Source organism: Fistularia commersonii, chromosome 3 (genome assembly GCF_037954325.1).
Source record: "Fistularia commersonii isolate RoL2024-O1a breed Wild chromosome 3, RoL_Fcom_v1.0, whole genome shotgun sequence".
NCBI lineage: Eukaryota > Metazoa > Chordata > Actinopteri > Syngnathiformes > Fistulariidae > Fistularia > Fistularia commersonii.
In genome coordinates this window covers 1,586,086-1,604,998 of record NC_141286.1, presented here as the reverse complement: position 1 = coordinate 1,604,998, position 18,913 = coordinate 1,586,086, and the positions used below count along the sequence as shown (strand labels likewise).

The following is an 18,913-nucleotide window of genomic DNA, read 5'->3' as shown; positions in this document are numbered from 1 at the left end:
ATTCAATAATGCCAATATTCTATTCAACTTGATTCAGCATTAAATGTACAGATGCGTACATATAACATACATATAATGTAAATATTTCAACTCATTTTTGTTTATTTTCAGTTTCAGGAATGTGTTTATCAAGGGGAATTATTTGCCATTTTGAGACACTTAATTAATTTTAAATTTCAAGGAAAATTCCTTACGATCTGCATGTATTTTCTTACAAATAGCTGTAAGAAATAATAAGTCTTACTTTATCTATTAAAATAGATATATATTTTTTTGTCTAGATTGTATTGTCATTGTCCTGCAAGTTACATATACCATCACTAATCACTATAACTATTACTTATGTCTTTTTTCATTTCTTGGTAGATATATTGTCAACATGAATAGGTTTTCTTTCTGCTTTACTCTGCTTTGGACCACGAGAGTGAATCTCTTGCGATGTTTTAAACTTGCAGAGCTACTGTAGACTGTATCCTCTTAAACCGCGTTGACTGAACGCACAACACTGAACCTTCCATGTACACTTTTGAATGATGCAGCCTCTGTAGATCATCTGTCCCTTTACACACAGGAATCAGATAAGCGCATTTTAGATCCTTCTTCAATGTAAAACTGTCCAATTCCTTCCCGTTTCACACTTCTTCTTTAGCGAGAGACACCATTGTGCATTATGTTACGTCGGTACATTTCTCTCTTTTACCCCACCTTTCCTCCACTGTGGTCAGTTCAAGTTCACCTTCCGGTGTGTTTACGCTCGATCTCCATTGCTGTGGTGTTCCCTCTTCAATATCATGCCAGCCCTTGGGACATAATAGAGGCTTTGTGTGGTTGCTGGAGTCTGAACACATGCTGATGTTGTTCTAGTTGCTTGGCTCCATCTAGTGGTTGACAGTTTCACCCATGAAACTGCTCTGGGAAGTCAAACCTTTAAACAATATATTTAAAAGCAGGTTTGATAGAACTTTTACTTACATCATCTATAAAACCAGTGATCAATTATAATTTTTGTGTGGTTGATCGGTATGTACTCGGTATGATCGGCTTCCATTGTTGACGTTTTCATCTTTGCTTCTGTTTTCTGTGCTCGGCCTTCCTTTACGTGATCAAACCTCTTCCTCTCGGCCAGTTGGACCGGTTTCACACAGGAAGACTTACAACATACACTCTAGCATTGTGATGCAGAGTGGACATAGTCCGGATAATGTGTGAAAGAATATCTGCTCAAAGTTAAAAGAAGACAAAGTTGGTTTTGAGGAGCTGATGTGGGATTGCTGTGCTTGACGATGACTGGACAAAGTGGAAAGGTACAATCACGCATTCTCGTCTCCATTTGTTACAGTATTCTCTCAAATGATGTAGATGAAGGCCAAGTTATTGAATTCATCTTTTCCCAGACAACAATCTCTCTGTTACAAGTCCCACGTAAATTTCTTTCGGCGTAAGAAATTGCCTAAAGTCCAACAGTGTCTGAAAAATGTCTAGGAGTAGCTTAAAGACTCACTTTCCTAATTGTCTACATCCACTTAAACATCTGAAACATATCTTCCTGGTAGTTTGACTCGTCTTTAAAAAGAAGAAGCAAACGTATCACTGCTGTATATTTAAACAAACACGATTAAACCTCAGCTATGGCCTCTTAACACCCGGGTGCCTTGAATGCGCAGTGATGTCAAACCCAAGTAGTCATGATCTAAACCTTGTAGGGGCTGATAATATACTTGTAATAATGTGAGACGCTCACTTCTAGTTTTCATTATTAGTCACGTTGCTGCACTTTCTATACTTCTGTGTAATGGCAATAATAGTGTTGAATCCTTGCACATTCCCAAACTTTTGTGCTCACACACACACACACACACACACACACACACACACACACACAAACAGCTGAAAGTGGTCCAACTGCAGCAGCATGTGTAGGTGACGGCTGATGGGCAGTGGACAGCTTGATGGGAGAGTCGCCCCGGCTCTATTTATATCCCCCCTCCAACGCCACCCTATCACAACAGCTGTCCCCACAGGTCCCGGCCGTCCAGTGTCAGGAATAGCTGGCCTATCAGATCATCTGTCAGAGCCCGGTGCCATTCCTCAATCCTGCTGGGTCACTCTGAACTCCATTCCCTTCCTCTTCTACTTTGGACAGTTTTGAACCCGGGCGCTGGTTTCTTGGACACTTTGGATACGGATTAACGTCCCTGGCAGGTATAAGACTTGGCACTAACCATTTTAAAGTCCTAAATGAAGAAAGTGTTAAGAGAGACATGGGATTTGAATGCCCATCTATTTTTAGAATGGAGTTTGCTGGAAGGAGAGGGAGTGCAGTTCATTTTTCCAGCTCAATGTAGAATCTAACAGTACGTCTTTGTGACATTGTGGTGGCGGTTCTCCATTTTACACCCAGGTGCTGCTAGTAAGAGAATGCAGCAGTTTCTAAAGAAGAAGTATTGTGAAGATCAGGTGTTTCTAGTTTGATTAGGGGAACTTCAAGAGTGTGAACATTGACAGGACTAATGGAAAAATGAAGGCAAGATCGATATTTCGGTTTAAATTGGTACTTTTCTACTTTTGGGCAAGGCACTTGGATTACATACATTTTGTTAAATATATGTACTGAGTCGTGAGAGAAGTATTGTGTCACGTTGATCGGGGGTCATGACCCGTTGTCTTTTTTCCAGTGCTGATAGTTAATACAAATTTTGAAATATTATGGGAGACTGATTGGCAAGTAGCTGGTCATCGAAAGCGTTGACCAGCATTGTTAAAATTTATATTTTGTTGAATAACATTTAAAAAAAAAAAAAAAGAAGTCCATTCAAGTGTTGTTTAAGGCAGCAATTCACAATGGAGTTTTTATTTAAAAGTAAAGAAGAAAAGATTAGAAAATTAAAAAAATTAATCATATTTATTAGTTAAATCATTAGGCAATTAAGGTATTGATAGTAATGTATATACACCAACTATCAGTCTTTCGGCCTACTCCAGGAGCTCAATAACCGGAATTCATTTTCTTCGTTCCAGTTTAAAATGTGTGAAATCCATCGAGCAGCTCCCACTCTCCAGTACCATCTGATGTCCTCAGGTGGACCTGCTGGTCTCACCACAGCAATAACACTTGCTTCTGAGTAAAACCGAAAATGTGACCTGCGGAAAACCTTGTCTCTTTGATTAGGCCTGCTCTATCAGAGGATAAAGATTTAATCAATCTTCTGCCTATTTGGACTGCGTATCAAGTGCTTTTAGGTCATGCTAGGTTGCATGTTCTTCTTGAAAATATGTCAGAATCAGTTTTAGTTTCTTCTGGAAAACAATATTTGTCTCAGTTTTACCGATTCATGTTTGCCGGACGGTCAGCGGGAAGGAACCATCTGGTCCTGTTGACATGTGATGACATGTTTTGAAGAGACAACACGATCCATACCGTTCATGGTCGGGTGAAGATTTCCAATGGAAATGGATTCATCTTGATCAAGTGATCTGACCTGATAGAACAAGTCAAGCAAGTTTGAACCAACCCTTTTTATAGGTTTTAGTGGGTCAAACAATGAGTCACGGTTGCAGTTTGGTGGCAGTTGGCTCAAGTTGACTAAGAAAAGTCAAAGTGATAGGTGATAACAGCGAACAGAAAACAAATGATTGTTTGTCTTTTTACAAGGACTTTGGAAAAAACATGTATTTTACTAGATATGACTATATCCAATGGACACCGGCTGGTTGACAATGACATCTGCTTTCCTACCAACTATATAATGTGGTGAAATACTAAACTAAGGAACACTTAGTGGTTTGGGATTGCACATCTTGACTGTCTGTTGTCTTTATCATTCATTGTACATTTTTGCATTAGGTTAAAGTTCATCTAAAACAGTTGCACCTTCATTTGTAAAGATGCCATATTATAGATGAAAATGACGGATAATATTGCATATATTGTAATGTGACGGAAGTATAAGTGTGGCCAGGCTACAATACCACTGCAGCTCCTAGTGTCAGCTATTGTGTTAGTTGTCATTTATTTAGATCTGAGAAACAATGGACATTATGGAGAAACTGTAGACACAAGGTTCTCCTGGCAGCTCCCATCATTGTCGAGGAACATTAAAAATTAAGGTGTAGTGATGTTTTTTAGCCAAACATTTTTTCATTTAACACGCATTTCATGTATTAATGGTGTGCGAGAGAAATACCGTTCACAAATGAAAGTGTCTAGTGGGTGAGAGTAGATATTTTATTATCAATATAGTAAGTACAGTATATTCTTGGCAGGTGTTGCAGTCAAGACTAAATACTTGAGCCTTTTGCCTCTCAAAGTTCATTAAGCTGGACAAAACGTCCGCGGAGGCTGAAACGACATGAGAAACCTTTGCATATTTTTTGTCCTCCTTTGTGTTTTTCTGTCGTATCTGCAAAGAGCTGCCAAAATGGTTAATGGAAGTTCATTTGATTTACCAAAGTGTTTGATAATATCTAATGACTGTGTTAATTATTGAATTAGTTCTGTCATTTATAGACCTTAAATACACCTGTGACAGTTAACTGGCCATCATTATGGACCTGAAAAAAAAAAAAACAAAAAAACAAAAAACACACTTGGGTATTGTGTTGTGTATCATTACCATGATAGACGATTATCGGCTTCCTGTCTGGACATATTATATTCCGTCTAGTCCGTATGTGGTCTGACTAATAGGATCTGTGAGGTTTGTGATGAATGATTGTCGTACTCCTCCCTTGTGGATAATGTTTGCCGTTCTCTAAGGGGCTAAACTGGCCCCCGGCCCTGCAGCCCATGTCTAATCCAAAAATAAGCCTGTTCGTCAGCGTGCTAATTCGGCAGCTCCTGATACATCCCACGAGGCCAGAGCGCAAACCTGGATGGTTTCCCACTCTTTCTGGTCTGCTTAATCAACGCTGTGACTGTTTTCTCTCTTATTCAATTTCCCACTCTCTCGGAACATCGTCCGGAGTTTAGCAGGTGTATATTTCGACTCTACCTCTACATCGCTCGTTCTTTTTTAATTGTTAGGTTCAAAACATCCAGTTTGTACGTACGTCAAGTGGTAAATCTGCTACATTATACTGAATATTGAGATCGCATTCTCTCTCCATTGTCTTTCCTGCTTGGCTTACACACTTTCTGTTGGAGCTGTCACTGGGTTAAGAGCTAAGGTCCACCCTGGCCGGTTTACCAGTCAATGTTAGGATCAACCCTTGCTGTGACATATTCGGACGGATCTGAACGCTGAAAACCAAAACAAACACACAGAAACCTTTCACAGTAACTGGTCCTGTCGGGTCACGGCGGCTTGTTTGCAGCTTTAAACTGCAGATGAGCAGAGCGGTCGATAACGTCAACACCTCTCTTAAGTTGGGGTTCCTCTAGACCAGGGGTGTCCAAACTTTTTTCAAAAAGGGCTCTATTTGGTGAGGTGAAAATATGTGAGGGGTGAGCCATGTGAGCCATTCAGCCTGATATTCTTTGAACCATTAATATTAAATGAAAATTAACTGTTACATTTTTTGTTTCATTGCAAATGGCATACTTTTGATGTCTTAACACAGAACACAAATTTTGTTTTTACCGAAATCACTTTGTCTTTCATATTCAAATATCACATAAAATGAGGAAAAAGTCTGTCAGGGGAAAACAAAAACTTTCAGAAAGATTAAACAATCTAGGTTCATTTGAAACATTACTCATTATTCACTATTAAATGCCCAGTGTGATCTTCTAAATTCAAAGCATGTGAACAGGAAAATAACAGTAACAGTGATATTATTCAGAGCTGCAAAACACTGAGGGCCATATGAATCCTTGTATTTTATTATTATCAAACAGGAGAATGCGGTGTTTTTCATTTTTCAATTTTAGACTCAGATCAAAAATACAAAATAGAAAAACGGGCTTCTGGACCAAATTCCATTTATTATTGATTTTATGACAGAGGCCGGACTTTGGACATGCCTGCTCTTGACCTTCCTGTGTTTTTATATCCTCACTTCTTCCAAACCCTCACCATACTAGTAATAGGAGCATGACATGACAACATGCATCAGAGGGCAATCACAAAAAAATCTGATTTATTTGATTGGCTAACTGCGGACATTTTAGAGTTTAAGATTGCTGACTCATTAATCAATGCTATATTCTGTTTTCTATTCTTTGTGTTCATAATTTTAAATAGATTGTAGTCTGAAATAATGTCAATTTACATGTAACCACACCAGCAATATAACTGCTTCCTCATCCCCCCAGCAACATTTACCAACGGCTCCTGCTGCAAGTGACTAGCTTTAACTGTCACTAGCAGACGCATGAAGCAAAATATAACCAAAAATACATGAAAAGAGACTGTTGTTGTGCTTGGGTAGTAATTAAGATGTAGCATTAAAACACTTGTCTCTTGGAAATGTTAAAAAATCCCTTCTGTGATATTAAGAGCTTGACATGACCACAATGATTGGGATCTGTCTTTGACGGGTTTGCTGCATTGTTTTCTCGCTTTTTGAATGATACTAGCTTTTTAAATTTGAATTATTATCCCTTTAATCTGGCAGTAGAGTCTAGGATGTCAGTGATGCATGAAAAATCCGTTTGTTGTTCATTTTCTGATTTAGGATACATCATCAATTTGTTTTCATTCTATATTTTTGCATTTATCATCCTCTGCTTTTCCTGTCCCATTTCTGCTTTCGTACTACAATGATATCTTGTTGGATGGTCCTCATTTCTGGTCTCTCTCATCATTATTCTTCAACCAGCTCCCCTACTCATCTTCTCCCTGCTGCTGCTGCTTTCACATCATTGTGCACAGCCCATGACAGCAGACCAGTCAACATGGCATTCTCATCTCGCTTCTCCTTCTGGGAGCAAAAGGGAAGTCTCACTTGGACGTTTCATGAAGCACTCTAATGCTGCATGGTGTTGTGTTTTGTGGTTTATTAACACACATATGGTCAAATGTGTGACCTTTGCTTCTGTCTCTTAGACAGTTATTTTAAATTAGTTTCTCTTGAGTAAATGATCCGTCGTAGTGTGGCACTTTTCTTCACATAATTTAACACTGCGAGCTCTAGTGTTGATTCCCCGAGAAAGAGCAGGTGTTTAGGGAAACTCAGATCACGCATGGTTTGTGTTTGATACGTTGTGATGGACAACTGCCTTATCTAGCATGTAATCCACTGAGATTCACTTTTCTCTTTATATTAATTTCTTCAGATTAAAGAAGAAAACAAGCCAGAAAACAAAAGCGTAAGTGAAAAATTGTATTTCATTAGAGAGACGATGGACTTGGCCTCACCAGAGTTAGATGTGTTTCGTGTTCATCATATTAGAGCCGTTTGATGGCTTAAACTCGGGTCATAATTATAAACTAGGCCTGCTCCTCTGCTGTTTAAATGTTTTATTTGCAGTATAGTACAATGTATAATTATCCTCATAAGAACTCGATAAAACGTACTCTTCTTTTTACTGTATGAATAATTTCTAAATTAGATAATTTTCAGGTTGCTCTCCATTAGGCAAGCTTGAAAGATGTAATGTAAAATAATGTTGGCAAATTTGCATTACTCTGTGAATGAGAACTGTGTTTTAAATTGGCAGAACATTAAATACTATGAAAGTAGTGCAGTTTTTGTTGAAATGTTAAGTAATGAAACCTTTCTAAAGCCTAGCAAACTTTTGCAGCGAATAGAGAAAAAAACAGATCAATTTAATGGCAAACCTCTACATATAGAGCTGTACACACAATGTGATTTGATAAATACAGAGCTAAAAAACATAAAACCCTAGCGTAGGTCCATTGTCTCTCTTGCAACACTTGAGCCCAGCATCACTCTCCCTTACATTTGTCCAATCTTCAAATAAGCCTAGCTTAGTTGCAGAGTTTTTCTAAACATCCCTTGTGTTTGGTAAACTATCTGCAGCAATGGCTCTACACTTGCACTGCAGCAGAAACCTTGAAATGTAACCCTAGGGATATAGCTCATTTTAAGAGCTACTCAGGTATCTTAATGGTTGAATAGTTATAGTGCAGTAGCAAATAATACTTGTGAAAGGTAGACATTGAAATACATGCTTGTCTTTCCATTTGCAGTCCACTCTCTCACGCATACCCTCTTTCCTCTTTGTGAGTAGTCAGATAATGAAGGGCTTTCCAACCGGGCCAAGTCAGTTCCAGCTCTAGATCCTGGAAGGGGTTTATTCCGGGCAACAAGCCCCCTATCAGTCGCTCCTACAGAATTGGGAGGCCGGGTCAGGAGTCCTTCGCCACCGCAAGTCCGGACACCAGTCAAAGTACCAGAGCGCTTCAAAAGTCCAGAGGCGTCATTGAGGATGGCAGATGGATTCAAAAGCCCTAACCCGCCACAATCTCCCGTGAGCCAAGAATCAGCAGTGAAGACGGAGCGGGAGCAAAACGGCATTGTGTCTAAAAGTGTAGTCAATGGCACTGCCAATGGTAATGTCAAAGGTCCAAGCACTAGCACTTGCCAGGCTGATATTCCAGATGATCAGGGGTTGACTCGTAAGAAAGTTGTCAAGGTGGTACGTCGTGTTGTCAGGAAGGTTCTGCCCTCAGACAACAATGTGGCGGCTACACCAGCACTACCTGTAACAGCTCCAGAGGTAGCCAACCAATATCCCGACGCAGCCAAAGCAGGTGCAGCACCAGCTTCGGTGTCCAAGGCCACTCCGACGTCACCCTTCTCTTTCAAACATGACGTAGTGAAAACAGAAGACAAAGACGACATTTCTAGGGGGTTGACTAACTTGATGGTTCGAGGCAGGACAAGGGAGCCCCGTCCGCGAATACGTAAAGATGAACGACCGGAGAAAGCGGAATTGGAAAAGAATAACGCGAACGCAGAAGAAAAACTCAAGTCAGAAAACAAACAAGAAGAAAAAAAAGAGGAGATAACTGTCCCCAAATCACAACAGATGAATCCCAAAGTCCAAACTCCTGCTTCAGTCATGCAAGGAGTCAAATCTCCAACTGCCATGACGAAAGCTTCTGAAAACTCTGTTCCAGCCCCACCTTTGTCCAAGTCCTCCCATTCCTTACCAAAGTCTCTTCCAGTGGTTGTTGGCTTCATACCAGCGCCGAAACCAACACCGTTGTCCCCTCCCCCCGGCTTTATACCGGCACCTAAACCAACGGCGGCAGCTAAATCTCCTTCGTCAATCCCTCCACCCACCACCACCACCACCACAGCGGCTAATAAACCATCTCCAAGATCTCCTCAGAGTCAATCTAGCCCTGTCCATAAACTCCCAGTTGTTGCAAGTCCCAGTCCTGGGCCACTGTCACCCCCTCAAGGAATCATTCCTAATCGACATTCTGCTGACAAACAAGAGGTACTCCCTGCATGTCCAGACAACAGCTGGGGTGTTTCTTTAAAAAGTGCATGGTAGTTTCAAAAGGCATGTTTGACAGAGATTGGCACAGCGTGACTCTAACTTACTACTGTATGGGAGGTGTCAGACAACTTGTGTGCCATGGTTTTTGTCATAGTTTTCGGTCCAGGCAAAACACTAAATCAAACTACTTTCAGATAAAATGTTTAAAGAGACAAATATATGGACATTTCTTTGAGATTTCTTGGTATTTTGACAAGCATATCGGCTCTCTACATGGGAATATCCTTTCAATATTAATGTCTATGGTTTTATTTTTGTACCACAAAGCATTAGTAAATTTCTCCGGCTCTGAAAACAATCCTTATATTTTATTTTCACTGAAATAATAATTTGTCCTTTACTTTTGAACATTTATCAAGTCTCAACGAGCAACTGGTAGGACAATGATTCTTCAAAATAATGACATTTCAGTTAAGTTTTTTGTCAGTGTTTCCTTGGTTCTTTTGGATCCAGCTGTAAAAGTACCTTGGTTTCCTCATCCCCTTTTCCCCAGTTTAATGATTTGTGGGCGCACATTCACTTAAGTAAGGGGTTGTCAACCTTGTCAAAATCCAGGCCACAAAATAACGGGGTCGGGGAATTCGGTATTCGGTAAACACCAACAGCGAGAAATGGTGTTATTAGCTGGATCCTACTAGCATTTGATCTGGAGGTCCAGTTTCAGTTTCCCTGAGATTGTGTTGACCTCTTGGGTAGAATACACTTTGATTTCACTCTTACTTTGCTAATGTCATTCCCATCTGTGTCAGGCCCTTCATTCTCTCTCCAACCTACAAGAGTTATAGTCCTCATTCCTATACTGAGACAACAAAAACCATAGGTTTTCACAGTTTAGCATCCAGCTCAACTATTTTAATTAGAGATGAATATCATGAATAAGATCATTTTATTTTTTGAGTTAAGGCAGTGGTATGAATAAGTTTGAAGCAATCTGGGTTTTGGTGTCCTGGCAGATGGTCCAAGAATCTCACCACATGTAGGTTCAAAAGCTCTTCTTCCTATTAGACTTTGAATAAATTGGTCTGTTTCGGTCATCCCATACCATTTACTTTTCAATGAGGAGTCTAATATGGTCTTTAAGAACTTGATTGTCATAATCCATCTTTTCCTGTCCCTTTTTTAACCTGCATTTCTTCTCCTTTCGTCTATAATGGTTTGATGAGGCATGCATTGTGAGTGAACATTCAACGCATGAGTCAAGCCTTAGAGGATCCTCTATTTAAAATGGTAAATTTTAGAACATGGTTGTGTGTTTTGCTGACTGACTCACTGGTATTGCACTGTAATCTGAACTGTAATGTGCGCTCAGTACAAATGGGCCTTTCGGTATACTTTGTGTCACCGTGCTACTGCTCTGACTTATAGGAGGCACCGCTCAGTCCCACCGAGGAAGCTCAGAGGCGGCTTATGAGGATCTTCGGCGCTCCTGTAAATTCCGCTATCAATCTGTATTTTATTTATGTTGGTTGTCTTTGTCAGTCTTTCTTGGTCTTAACTTTTTATTAACACCTCAGGATTTGCCCCTGTCAATTGCTGTTGCTCAAAATATATTGCTATTAGCCACGAAATGAGAAGTGTTTGCATACTGCGTATTTTCCTTGCGCATAAGTTCTTGAGCGCTTTCTTTTTGAATGTTTCTGCACAACATCGTCTTCCTCAAAGTGTTCGCGTTTGTCGCCATCCCTAACTTATTGTTTGAGCACATCATTATAGACACAGAAGAAAAGTACGGGCAAATTGTGTGAAATATCAAGCGGACACGCCAGTTGGTTGACGCATGATTCAGTGAAATGTTATCCTCAGTGCATCTACACTGGCTTTCACTCTTCAGCCCTTTCCCATGTAATCCTGTCTGTCTGGCTTCCATTATTTCTAACCTAACAAATCTAACAGAAGCCGCCACTTTATTTCATTGGGTTTTTCAGCACAATTGTAAAAAATAAAATAATGCGAGTGGATGTTGCCACTAAAATCTACTACAATGTTTTCTGAGATGCACAATCTCTGTTTTTAATCAAACTAGAAAATAATCAGGCGTGGACTATGCAAAGGAAAGAAAATTACTCAACTGAAAGCTTCCTTAGGTTTGTGTTAGGAAATAAAAAAGTCCAATCTGACCCCGGTTTAGTGGCTAAACTAAATAATTCCCTGCTTGGTTGTCATCACAATGTTGGACTGCCCTCAAGTGGCATACCTTGATAAACCAGGATATACACTGATGATACTAGGTGTTGAAAATTGGCTATATGAAGGTCTGAGAGTTCATAAATAAAATTCAAACAAGATTACAAAGAGGGAATGCATCACTTGAATGGCTCTCATAAAAACAAGTTCAGAAAAAAAAGTTAAGTGATTCGCTTAGACTAACTCAGTTTTCTGTAGTTTACCTACATCCTTTTTTTGTTGTTGTTTTTTCACATTTTTTTTTGTCTCACATTTTATGATTAACGGTCTTTTCATACATTTTCCTACATTTTCACCGACCATGTTTTCAAGAGCAGGAATCCAATGGGAAAGATTAATTCCTGTCTGTCTAGCGATTAATCGTCTCTGTACACATTTCCATTTTTATTCTGACAGAGGGAAATATGACAGGTGACAGGTCTCTAACAGCACGAATAGAAATATAATAACCATTTTCACCTGTGACACTTAAAAAAAAAAAAAAACAACAAATCCAAACCAAGTCACAGTATTCCATTCTTTCAGCTATTTGTGCTTTTTTTTTGTTTCACTATGCTGCTATTTGGAGTTCCATGTTGACCTTGTCTTTTTCTTTGTCCCCCTTCTCTCTCCCCTTCTCTCCATGCCTTACTCACACTGCTTGTGCTGCCTGTGGTTGTGTCTCTTTGGGTTCTTTGTGGCTAAGCTGGAGCCGCTAGTCAATGTTTCGTCTTCTGTCCGAGCCCCCGCCCCCGGGACCCGACTGTCCCAGAGCCCCCTCCAGGTACCGCAGCCCATCAGCCTGCAACTGGGCCTCCTAACAGGAATTTGTACTCGTATGGCTTGTCAGAGTGTAAGGCCTGGATTCCTTATTCCTTCCTCTATCCTGCCGCTCAGTCTCATGTCTGCGCTGTTTTCCACACAAAGGCTAAGACTCATCGTGTGTTTTCTCATGCAAGGAGATTATTGTTTCATGACATGCATGACGGCGAACAACAAACATATCACTAAAATATGGAAAAGATTGAATAGAATGGAAATGAAATGGAGGAACAGCACAAGAGAAGTCTTAATTCTAATTAAAAAAAAAAACAGATGCATTTTCAAAATCTGGAGTGTTTGGCTGCAGTGCGGTTATATTTTATATTAACAAGGCTAATACAGTTTGATTATATCTTATATTAACAAGGCTAATGGGCTTGAATTTGAATGAACTCTTTGAAAAATGCTAACTTTCACATCATCTGGAGTTAGAAATAGACAATGTTTTATAAATGAAATATCAATTTAAGTTTTTAAACGTAATAATTGTGGATGCATATTTATCGACCAAATTTGAATGGGCAACAACCAGATAATTTTCAATGCACAGTGCATAACAGTGCATTGTGCAACAACAGTGCAGCCACTGAAATAAATAAAGCCAGAAAATAAATATAAATATAATGTTTGGTTGCAGATCTTAGGCTAAGAGGTGTGATGTGAGTGATATTCGCTTTTGTTTGTTTGCATCAGGCCTAAAACCAATATCCAGTCGCTGTCAGTTTTAGACATGGGGTTTTTAGATGATCGCATGTTCTATTTTATACATTTTCATAGAAGAAAGTAGTATTTTTCTCTCTGTTATAGGAAAAGAACCACTTAACAAAGACGGAGCAATTACATTATTTTTTGCAGCCCACTGAAGGGTTGATTAAAAATGTGAATTTGTTAACTCTATCTCCTAGTTAAAGCTGACCTCAAAGAAATATTACCCAATATTCACTTAGCAGTCATCTGTTAAGGCACTTAGGACATCATATCCATCCATCCATCCATCCATCCATCCATCCATCCATCCATCCATCCATCCATCCATCCATCCATCCATCCATCCATCCATCCATCCATCTTCTCTATGACTTGTTTTAATTCCCCTCCTCTGGAGGCATACAAGCAGAGAAATATACGTATAAACAGAATCAGCTAATCCAACCCCTAACTGTGGTGATGATAACCTTGTAACAAGTTAAAATGCTTGACTCTGACAAGTAATTTGAATGAACCTGAATGTCTTAGTGAGGAACTTGTTTCGGTTTGTGCGCTTTAGTTCTTCAGTTCTTCGACAAAATCTGCAGTTTATAATGTAATGCTACGACATAACCTGACATCTACTCCTTGTCTCGATGTTTGGCCGATTGAAGCGACTTGTATCGGCTTGTCATCTCTTATTTTAAACTCTAGGTCGGGACGTGTTTCCGCTTTTCAATATCTGACAGGTGTCTGCATGTGATTTTTGTCCCGCTTGTGTTCCCAGTCCACTGCTTTGTTACCTAATGTGTAGTTTATGTTGATATCCACCAGGAGGCAGATGATCTCGCATAGTCAGACAGGCGAATTTCTGTCTAACAGGTGGACTGAACAAGACTGCGACATCCATATTGCTCTGTGCTTTTCAATATTTTTTGTGTACAACACGTGTTGCTCATACCTGACTTTGACCTCTGACCTCTTCATGCTGGCCTAATCGCTAGGGATCGGTGGAAGAGGACCCCGTGGCCCTCCTTCAGGCATCTCATGCTGCTGCTAAGCAGTCCCAGGTCTGGCCTGCACTGTGCTTGTCCCACCACCACTGTGCACCATGGCGTGTCTCCCATTCACCCCCCCGCGTCAACATTATGTGCAAACTTATTGTGATTATCATGTATTTATTTGGTTTTGCTTTCATTATGCCGAATTTACCGTTTTCTGACATTTTAAGTTCTTGCTCGCACAAACACACACGCTCATTTTAACACATATCGTCGTGAAGGAACATTTTAAGCCGTAAGAAACAACCGTGTCCAGGTGCATGTTCACCCTCCTTATTAGCTTCTCCCGCATTCCCTTTCAGCATGTGCTGCTGTCAAAATGGAAAATCTATTCTGTGACTTTGCTCGATAAAAGAAATATATATCTTCAGCCCACTTATTCCTCATCCTGTCTCTTTGCCCTCCAGGTGAAGACAGAGGAGCAGATAGCAGCAGAGCAGGCCTGGTATGGATCCGAGAAGGTCTGGCTCATCCACAAAGAAGGCTTCTCCCTGGGTGAGATGGGAATTTTATGATTGCTGTGCACACACGGGCTTTCTCCATATTTTGCAGCGTCAGGGCCCAAAAGTGTCAGGCACGTCAGGTTCGGCTTTTAACAAGCGGTAAAATTACACAGATGGGAAACCTGGAACAGCCTTGTCCTGTCTTCTGTTTGCTCAGCCACGGTGTTGAAGACGGATCCAGGCTCCCTGCCAGAGGGCAAGGTGAAAATCAAACTCGAGCATGATGGGACCGTGCTGGATGTGGACGAGGACGATGTGGAAAAAGTGAGTCTGTCTCATCGGTCAATGGTTCACGCAGAAATGTAACCCAACCTTCTGTACTATAATATATGATTATAATTCCACTCGAGGTTTAGTACGCCTGTGTTGCTTTAGTTTGTTAATAATGACGCTTGCATACTAGATGCTGGAAGTTAGTGGTGGTTGGAGCGTCTTTGCTCCACCTTTCTTACAGGCTGTTTAAAGATGATAGATGGAGGAATTATAGGATGGTTCTTTTCCTCCCAGCCTTTCACAGACAGACATGTTTTCCTGCCCAGCAATTCTGATACCTAATTGTTTATCAACAAATCGGCTACTGGCAACGCCTTAAACAGAAAGACTGGTGAAATCAGAACAAAGACACAATACTTCCACAATATCAACAAAATATGATATAATAGAAATATTAATATTGTTTAGAAAACAATACATTATAGAAAATATCTGCATTATCTCTCATTATTCTGTGAGGCAACCTCAAGGATCCCCTATCGGATAATCTTTTCTCTGTCACGTCTACTTTGTTGTTGTTCTTGTGGAAGCCAAATGTAATACAATGGACAGAAAAATGTCCAATTTTGTTGCTATGATTTTTGACGTGATTTTTACTGGTTATGATATTTACACAACATTCTAATGTGGCTTCAGTGTAGTTTTTCAAAATAAACACAGAGGCAATGATTGTAACGCTACACCTTCACGCGATAAACAGAAGAATTTTTGAAAGATTTGCTGGAAGCAATTGTATATTTCTTAATATCGTCCTCATTGCTTGCCTCTAAAGACTCTTGAGTTTCTGAACGGAGATCTGGTCTCTCAGGATTCGGTCAGTGGTCTGAATTTCAAGCCTGCCCCGTGTCTCTCTTCAGGCCAACCCTCCTTCCTACGATCGCTCGGAGGACTTGGCTTCTCTGCTCTACCTGAATGAATCCAGCGTTCTGCATTGCCTCAGGCAACGTTACGGAGGCAACCTCATCCACTCGTATGCCGGACCCAACATGGTGGTGATCAACCCCCTCAGCACTCCCTCCATGTACTCTGAGAAAGTGAGTAATCATTTATCTCGATGACGCCCATCTCCCCGTCATTGATCGTCATCTCCATCAAGGTCGGCATGTCTATTACCCAAGTCAGAAGACTTTAACCACCTCCGCCTTCATTTCAAAGGTGTAGAGAACTATAGGGCTTTTTCAGAGGATGAGCTGGTTATCGCTTTTCCAAAAAAAGGCCAATAAATGAAGTCCTATTTAAGTCCCCCTATTTATCTCGGTAGAATATTGTGACTATAAGCACCAGAATTCCACTGTTTTATGTCTGGAGGTTCTCCGTCATCCAGGTCATGGTGAATTCTTCTCGTAATCCTCTTGTTTTTTTGAGGCAACTGGACTTGAATTTCTTCATCCGAGAGGCTTCTTCAGAAGTGACGATGAGGGGCGAAACGTCTTCAAGTGAAGAAATTCAAATCCGGTCGCCACAAGAAAAAGATCTCGACAAGAATTCCATTATTCTACATTTTGAGACAGTTGTGTGGTTTTTGTGCGACGTATCCTGACTCCGGCTATGGGTACAGTAATCCGGACCCTGCTTCGATTCCGTCGAGGCGACCTTTCTGTGTGGAGTTTGCATGTTCTCCCCGTATCTGACTGGGTTTCCTTCCAATAAACATGCAGGATAATTGGAAAAAATGTGGAAAAAATGAGCGAGTGAATGGTTGGTTGTCTAAGTATGCGGTCCTGTGATTGACCGGTCCAGGTTGTACCTCCTGACGACAGCCTGGATCGACTCAAGCATCCCCTGCGACCCCGAGTGCAGGATAAGCAGAAGAAGATGGATGGATGTCCGTTTGCTGTGGTCCCTGATGCCCACACAGGCAGATAGAGGCGCTCCGGTTTCATTCTGAGATCTCTGTCCTCTGTCGTCAGGTGATGCACATGTTTAAGGGCTGCCGGCGTGAGGATTCTGCTCCTCACATTTACGCCGTGGCCCAGTCAGCCTACCGCAACCTTCTGACCACACGGCAGGATCAGTCCATTGTACTGCTGGGAAAATCTGGAAGCGGCAAAACCACCAACTGCCAACACCTAGTTCAGTACCTGGTCTCCATCGCTGGCAGCACTGGCAAGATCTTCTCTGGTTAGTACGAATAGATGTGAGACGGTGACGGTGACACTTCAGGTTAAGGGTGTAATATGGCATTTTCCAGATAAGTTGTTATTTTAAGCATCACAAATTGTGTTTGGTGACTTAGCTGAGAAGTGGCAGGCTGTCTACACCATCCTGGAGGCTTTTGGGAACAGCTCCACTGCCATGAATACAAACGCCAGCCGCTTCTCCCACGTGGTCTCTTTGGACTTTGACCAGGCTGGCCAGGTGGCCTCAGCCTCCATCCAGGTAGCACCCACACACTTCTTTACAATAAATATAGGAATTGAATTTCACAAAACAAATCGCTAATCATTACTTCATAGAATCCCACCCCCAAAAAAAGAAAATAATTACATTTTAGAGGGAACTCTTGACAAGTTGGTGGAAAAAGAGACCATTATTTTAGTGTTGAATTGTCAAGCACCTGTTATGTAAAAAGAGATAATGAACCCGTGAAGCGTACTGTTAAATATGTCTTTATGTTCTTCCTGCTTAGACGATGCTACTGGAGAAACTGAGGGTGAGCCGAAGACCCGAGGCAGAATCCACTTTTAACGTGTTCTATTACATAATGGCCGGAGCCGACACCAGTCTGAGGTCAGCATCATGGCGTATCGGTATATCCATTCTGAATCTGCTAATATTGCATTGTATGACTAATCAAACTGAAAAAAACACTCTGCACAGAGGATGGATAGGATGATTGTCAAGCCGAAAACAGAACAAATAAACCGACGACCCTTTTCTTTACCAAGGAATAATTGAATAGTCCAGTCGTTTCACACAGAATACATTTGCAATACTTTCAGCGGCATGTTGCTTAAGAAAGTACGCTATCATTATCGTCTCCTGTCAGAACGGAGCTTATTTCTACAAAATGATTGATTTGTAGTGATATATTTTAGCTCATGGGTGTCAAACTCATTTTGGCTCAGGGGCCACGTGGAAGAAAATCTATTCTCAATGTGGGTCGGACGGGTAAAATCATGACATATGAACTACTGTCAATGTAACTATTGTTCAATTCATCCCTTAAACCATGTATCTTTGCTCATTTTTAGCTAAATTTTAGCTGAACACAGTTTATTCGTTTTTGTTTATTTTTGTTCAATTCAGTCTGTTTGGAGATGCCGCTATTTTATGATGAACTGAAAATATAAACTTGTAGAAAACACTTTTTAAATTCTCGATATTACCCCCCCCCCCCCCCGCCATTTATTTCAGGACGGAGCTGCACTTTAACCACCTGGCTGAGAACAGCGCCTTCGGCATTCTGCCTCAGTCAAAGGTAACGATCCTGGGTGTCTAGTTTTAGGGAGTCATAGAAGTCCAGTTTGGCCGTTGGTCCAGTTGGGCAAATGGCAAAGCTCACTGCTCACCTGTAAGGAGGATAATTTGATCATATTTTGTGCAGCCTGAGGAAAAACAGCGGGCCTCACAGCAGTTCACAAAGCTGCAGGCTGCGATGAAGGTGCTGGGCATTTCTAGCGAAGAACAGAAGGCGCTTTGGCTGATCCTTGGGGCAATTTACCACCTTGGGGCTGCAGGAGCCACCAAAGGTAGGAACATCTCCCGTCTGACCGCCGTAACATCAAAACGTCAGCAGGTCTTGCTGTTCCTGTGGTTGGACCTTCAAAAATGTCAAGCTTACAGTGTTTTTATACTTCATAGCTCCCCGTGCCACTTAAGATTATGTTTTCTCTTTTGCCGTAACTTAGACATCGATTCCATTTTCCACCCTCTGTGTTTAAGATAGAAAACTGTAGAAAAGAAAGATAAAATATGGTCTCCAATTGAAGCAGTAGTGTCAATCAGGGGTTCACTGTCTTGTGACTCCCCGTCTATCCCATCCCAGA

General features: G+C 40.9%; 1 protein-coding gene across 11 annotated transcripts in view; it reads left to right on the top strand.

Annotated features, from left to right (window-relative positions):
- myo18ab (myosin XVIIIA b) overlaps nucleotides 1-18,913 on the top strand; it is a 153,723-nt gene that overhangs the window by 28,016 nt on the left and 106,794 nt on the right. For 4 of the 11 annotated variants that reach the window (XM_086141034.1, XM_086141023.1, XM_086141014.1 and 1 more), the window contains exons 1-15: nucleotides 2,054-2,202; nucleotides 6,760-6,874; nucleotides 7,217-7,249; nucleotides 8,135-9,352; nucleotides 10,781-10,843; nucleotides 12,285-12,362; nucleotides 14,092-14,157; nucleotides 14,556-14,643; nucleotides 14,809-14,915; nucleotides 15,782-15,958; nucleotides 16,835-17,045; nucleotides 17,161-17,303; nucleotides 17,554-17,654; nucleotides 18,282-18,345; nucleotides 18,472-18,616. In XM_086141034.1, the coding sequence (XP_085997160.1) occupies nucleotides 6,836-6,874; nucleotides 7,217-7,249; nucleotides 8,135-9,352; nucleotides 10,781-10,843; nucleotides 12,285-12,362; nucleotides 14,092-14,157; nucleotides 14,556-14,643; nucleotides 14,809-14,915; nucleotides 15,782-15,958; nucleotides 16,835-17,045; nucleotides 17,161-17,303; nucleotides 17,554-17,654; nucleotides 18,282-18,345; nucleotides 18,472-18,616 (2,533 nt within the window). In that variant the 5' untranslated portion in view covers nucleotides 2,054-2,202; nucleotides 6,760-6,835. Of the gene's footprint in view, nucleotides 1-2,052; nucleotides 2,203-6,759; nucleotides 6,875-7,216; nucleotides 7,250-8,134; nucleotides 9,353-10,780; nucleotides 10,844-12,284; nucleotides 12,363-14,091; nucleotides 14,158-14,555; nucleotides 14,644-14,808; nucleotides 14,916-15,781; nucleotides 15,959-16,834; nucleotides 17,046-17,160; nucleotides 17,304-17,553; nucleotides 17,655-18,281; nucleotides 18,346-18,471; nucleotides 18,617-18,913 lie in introns of those variants that run through there. The other 7 variants (XM_086140954.1, XM_086140962.1, XM_086141040.1 and 4 more) reach the window with 4 other exon arrangements.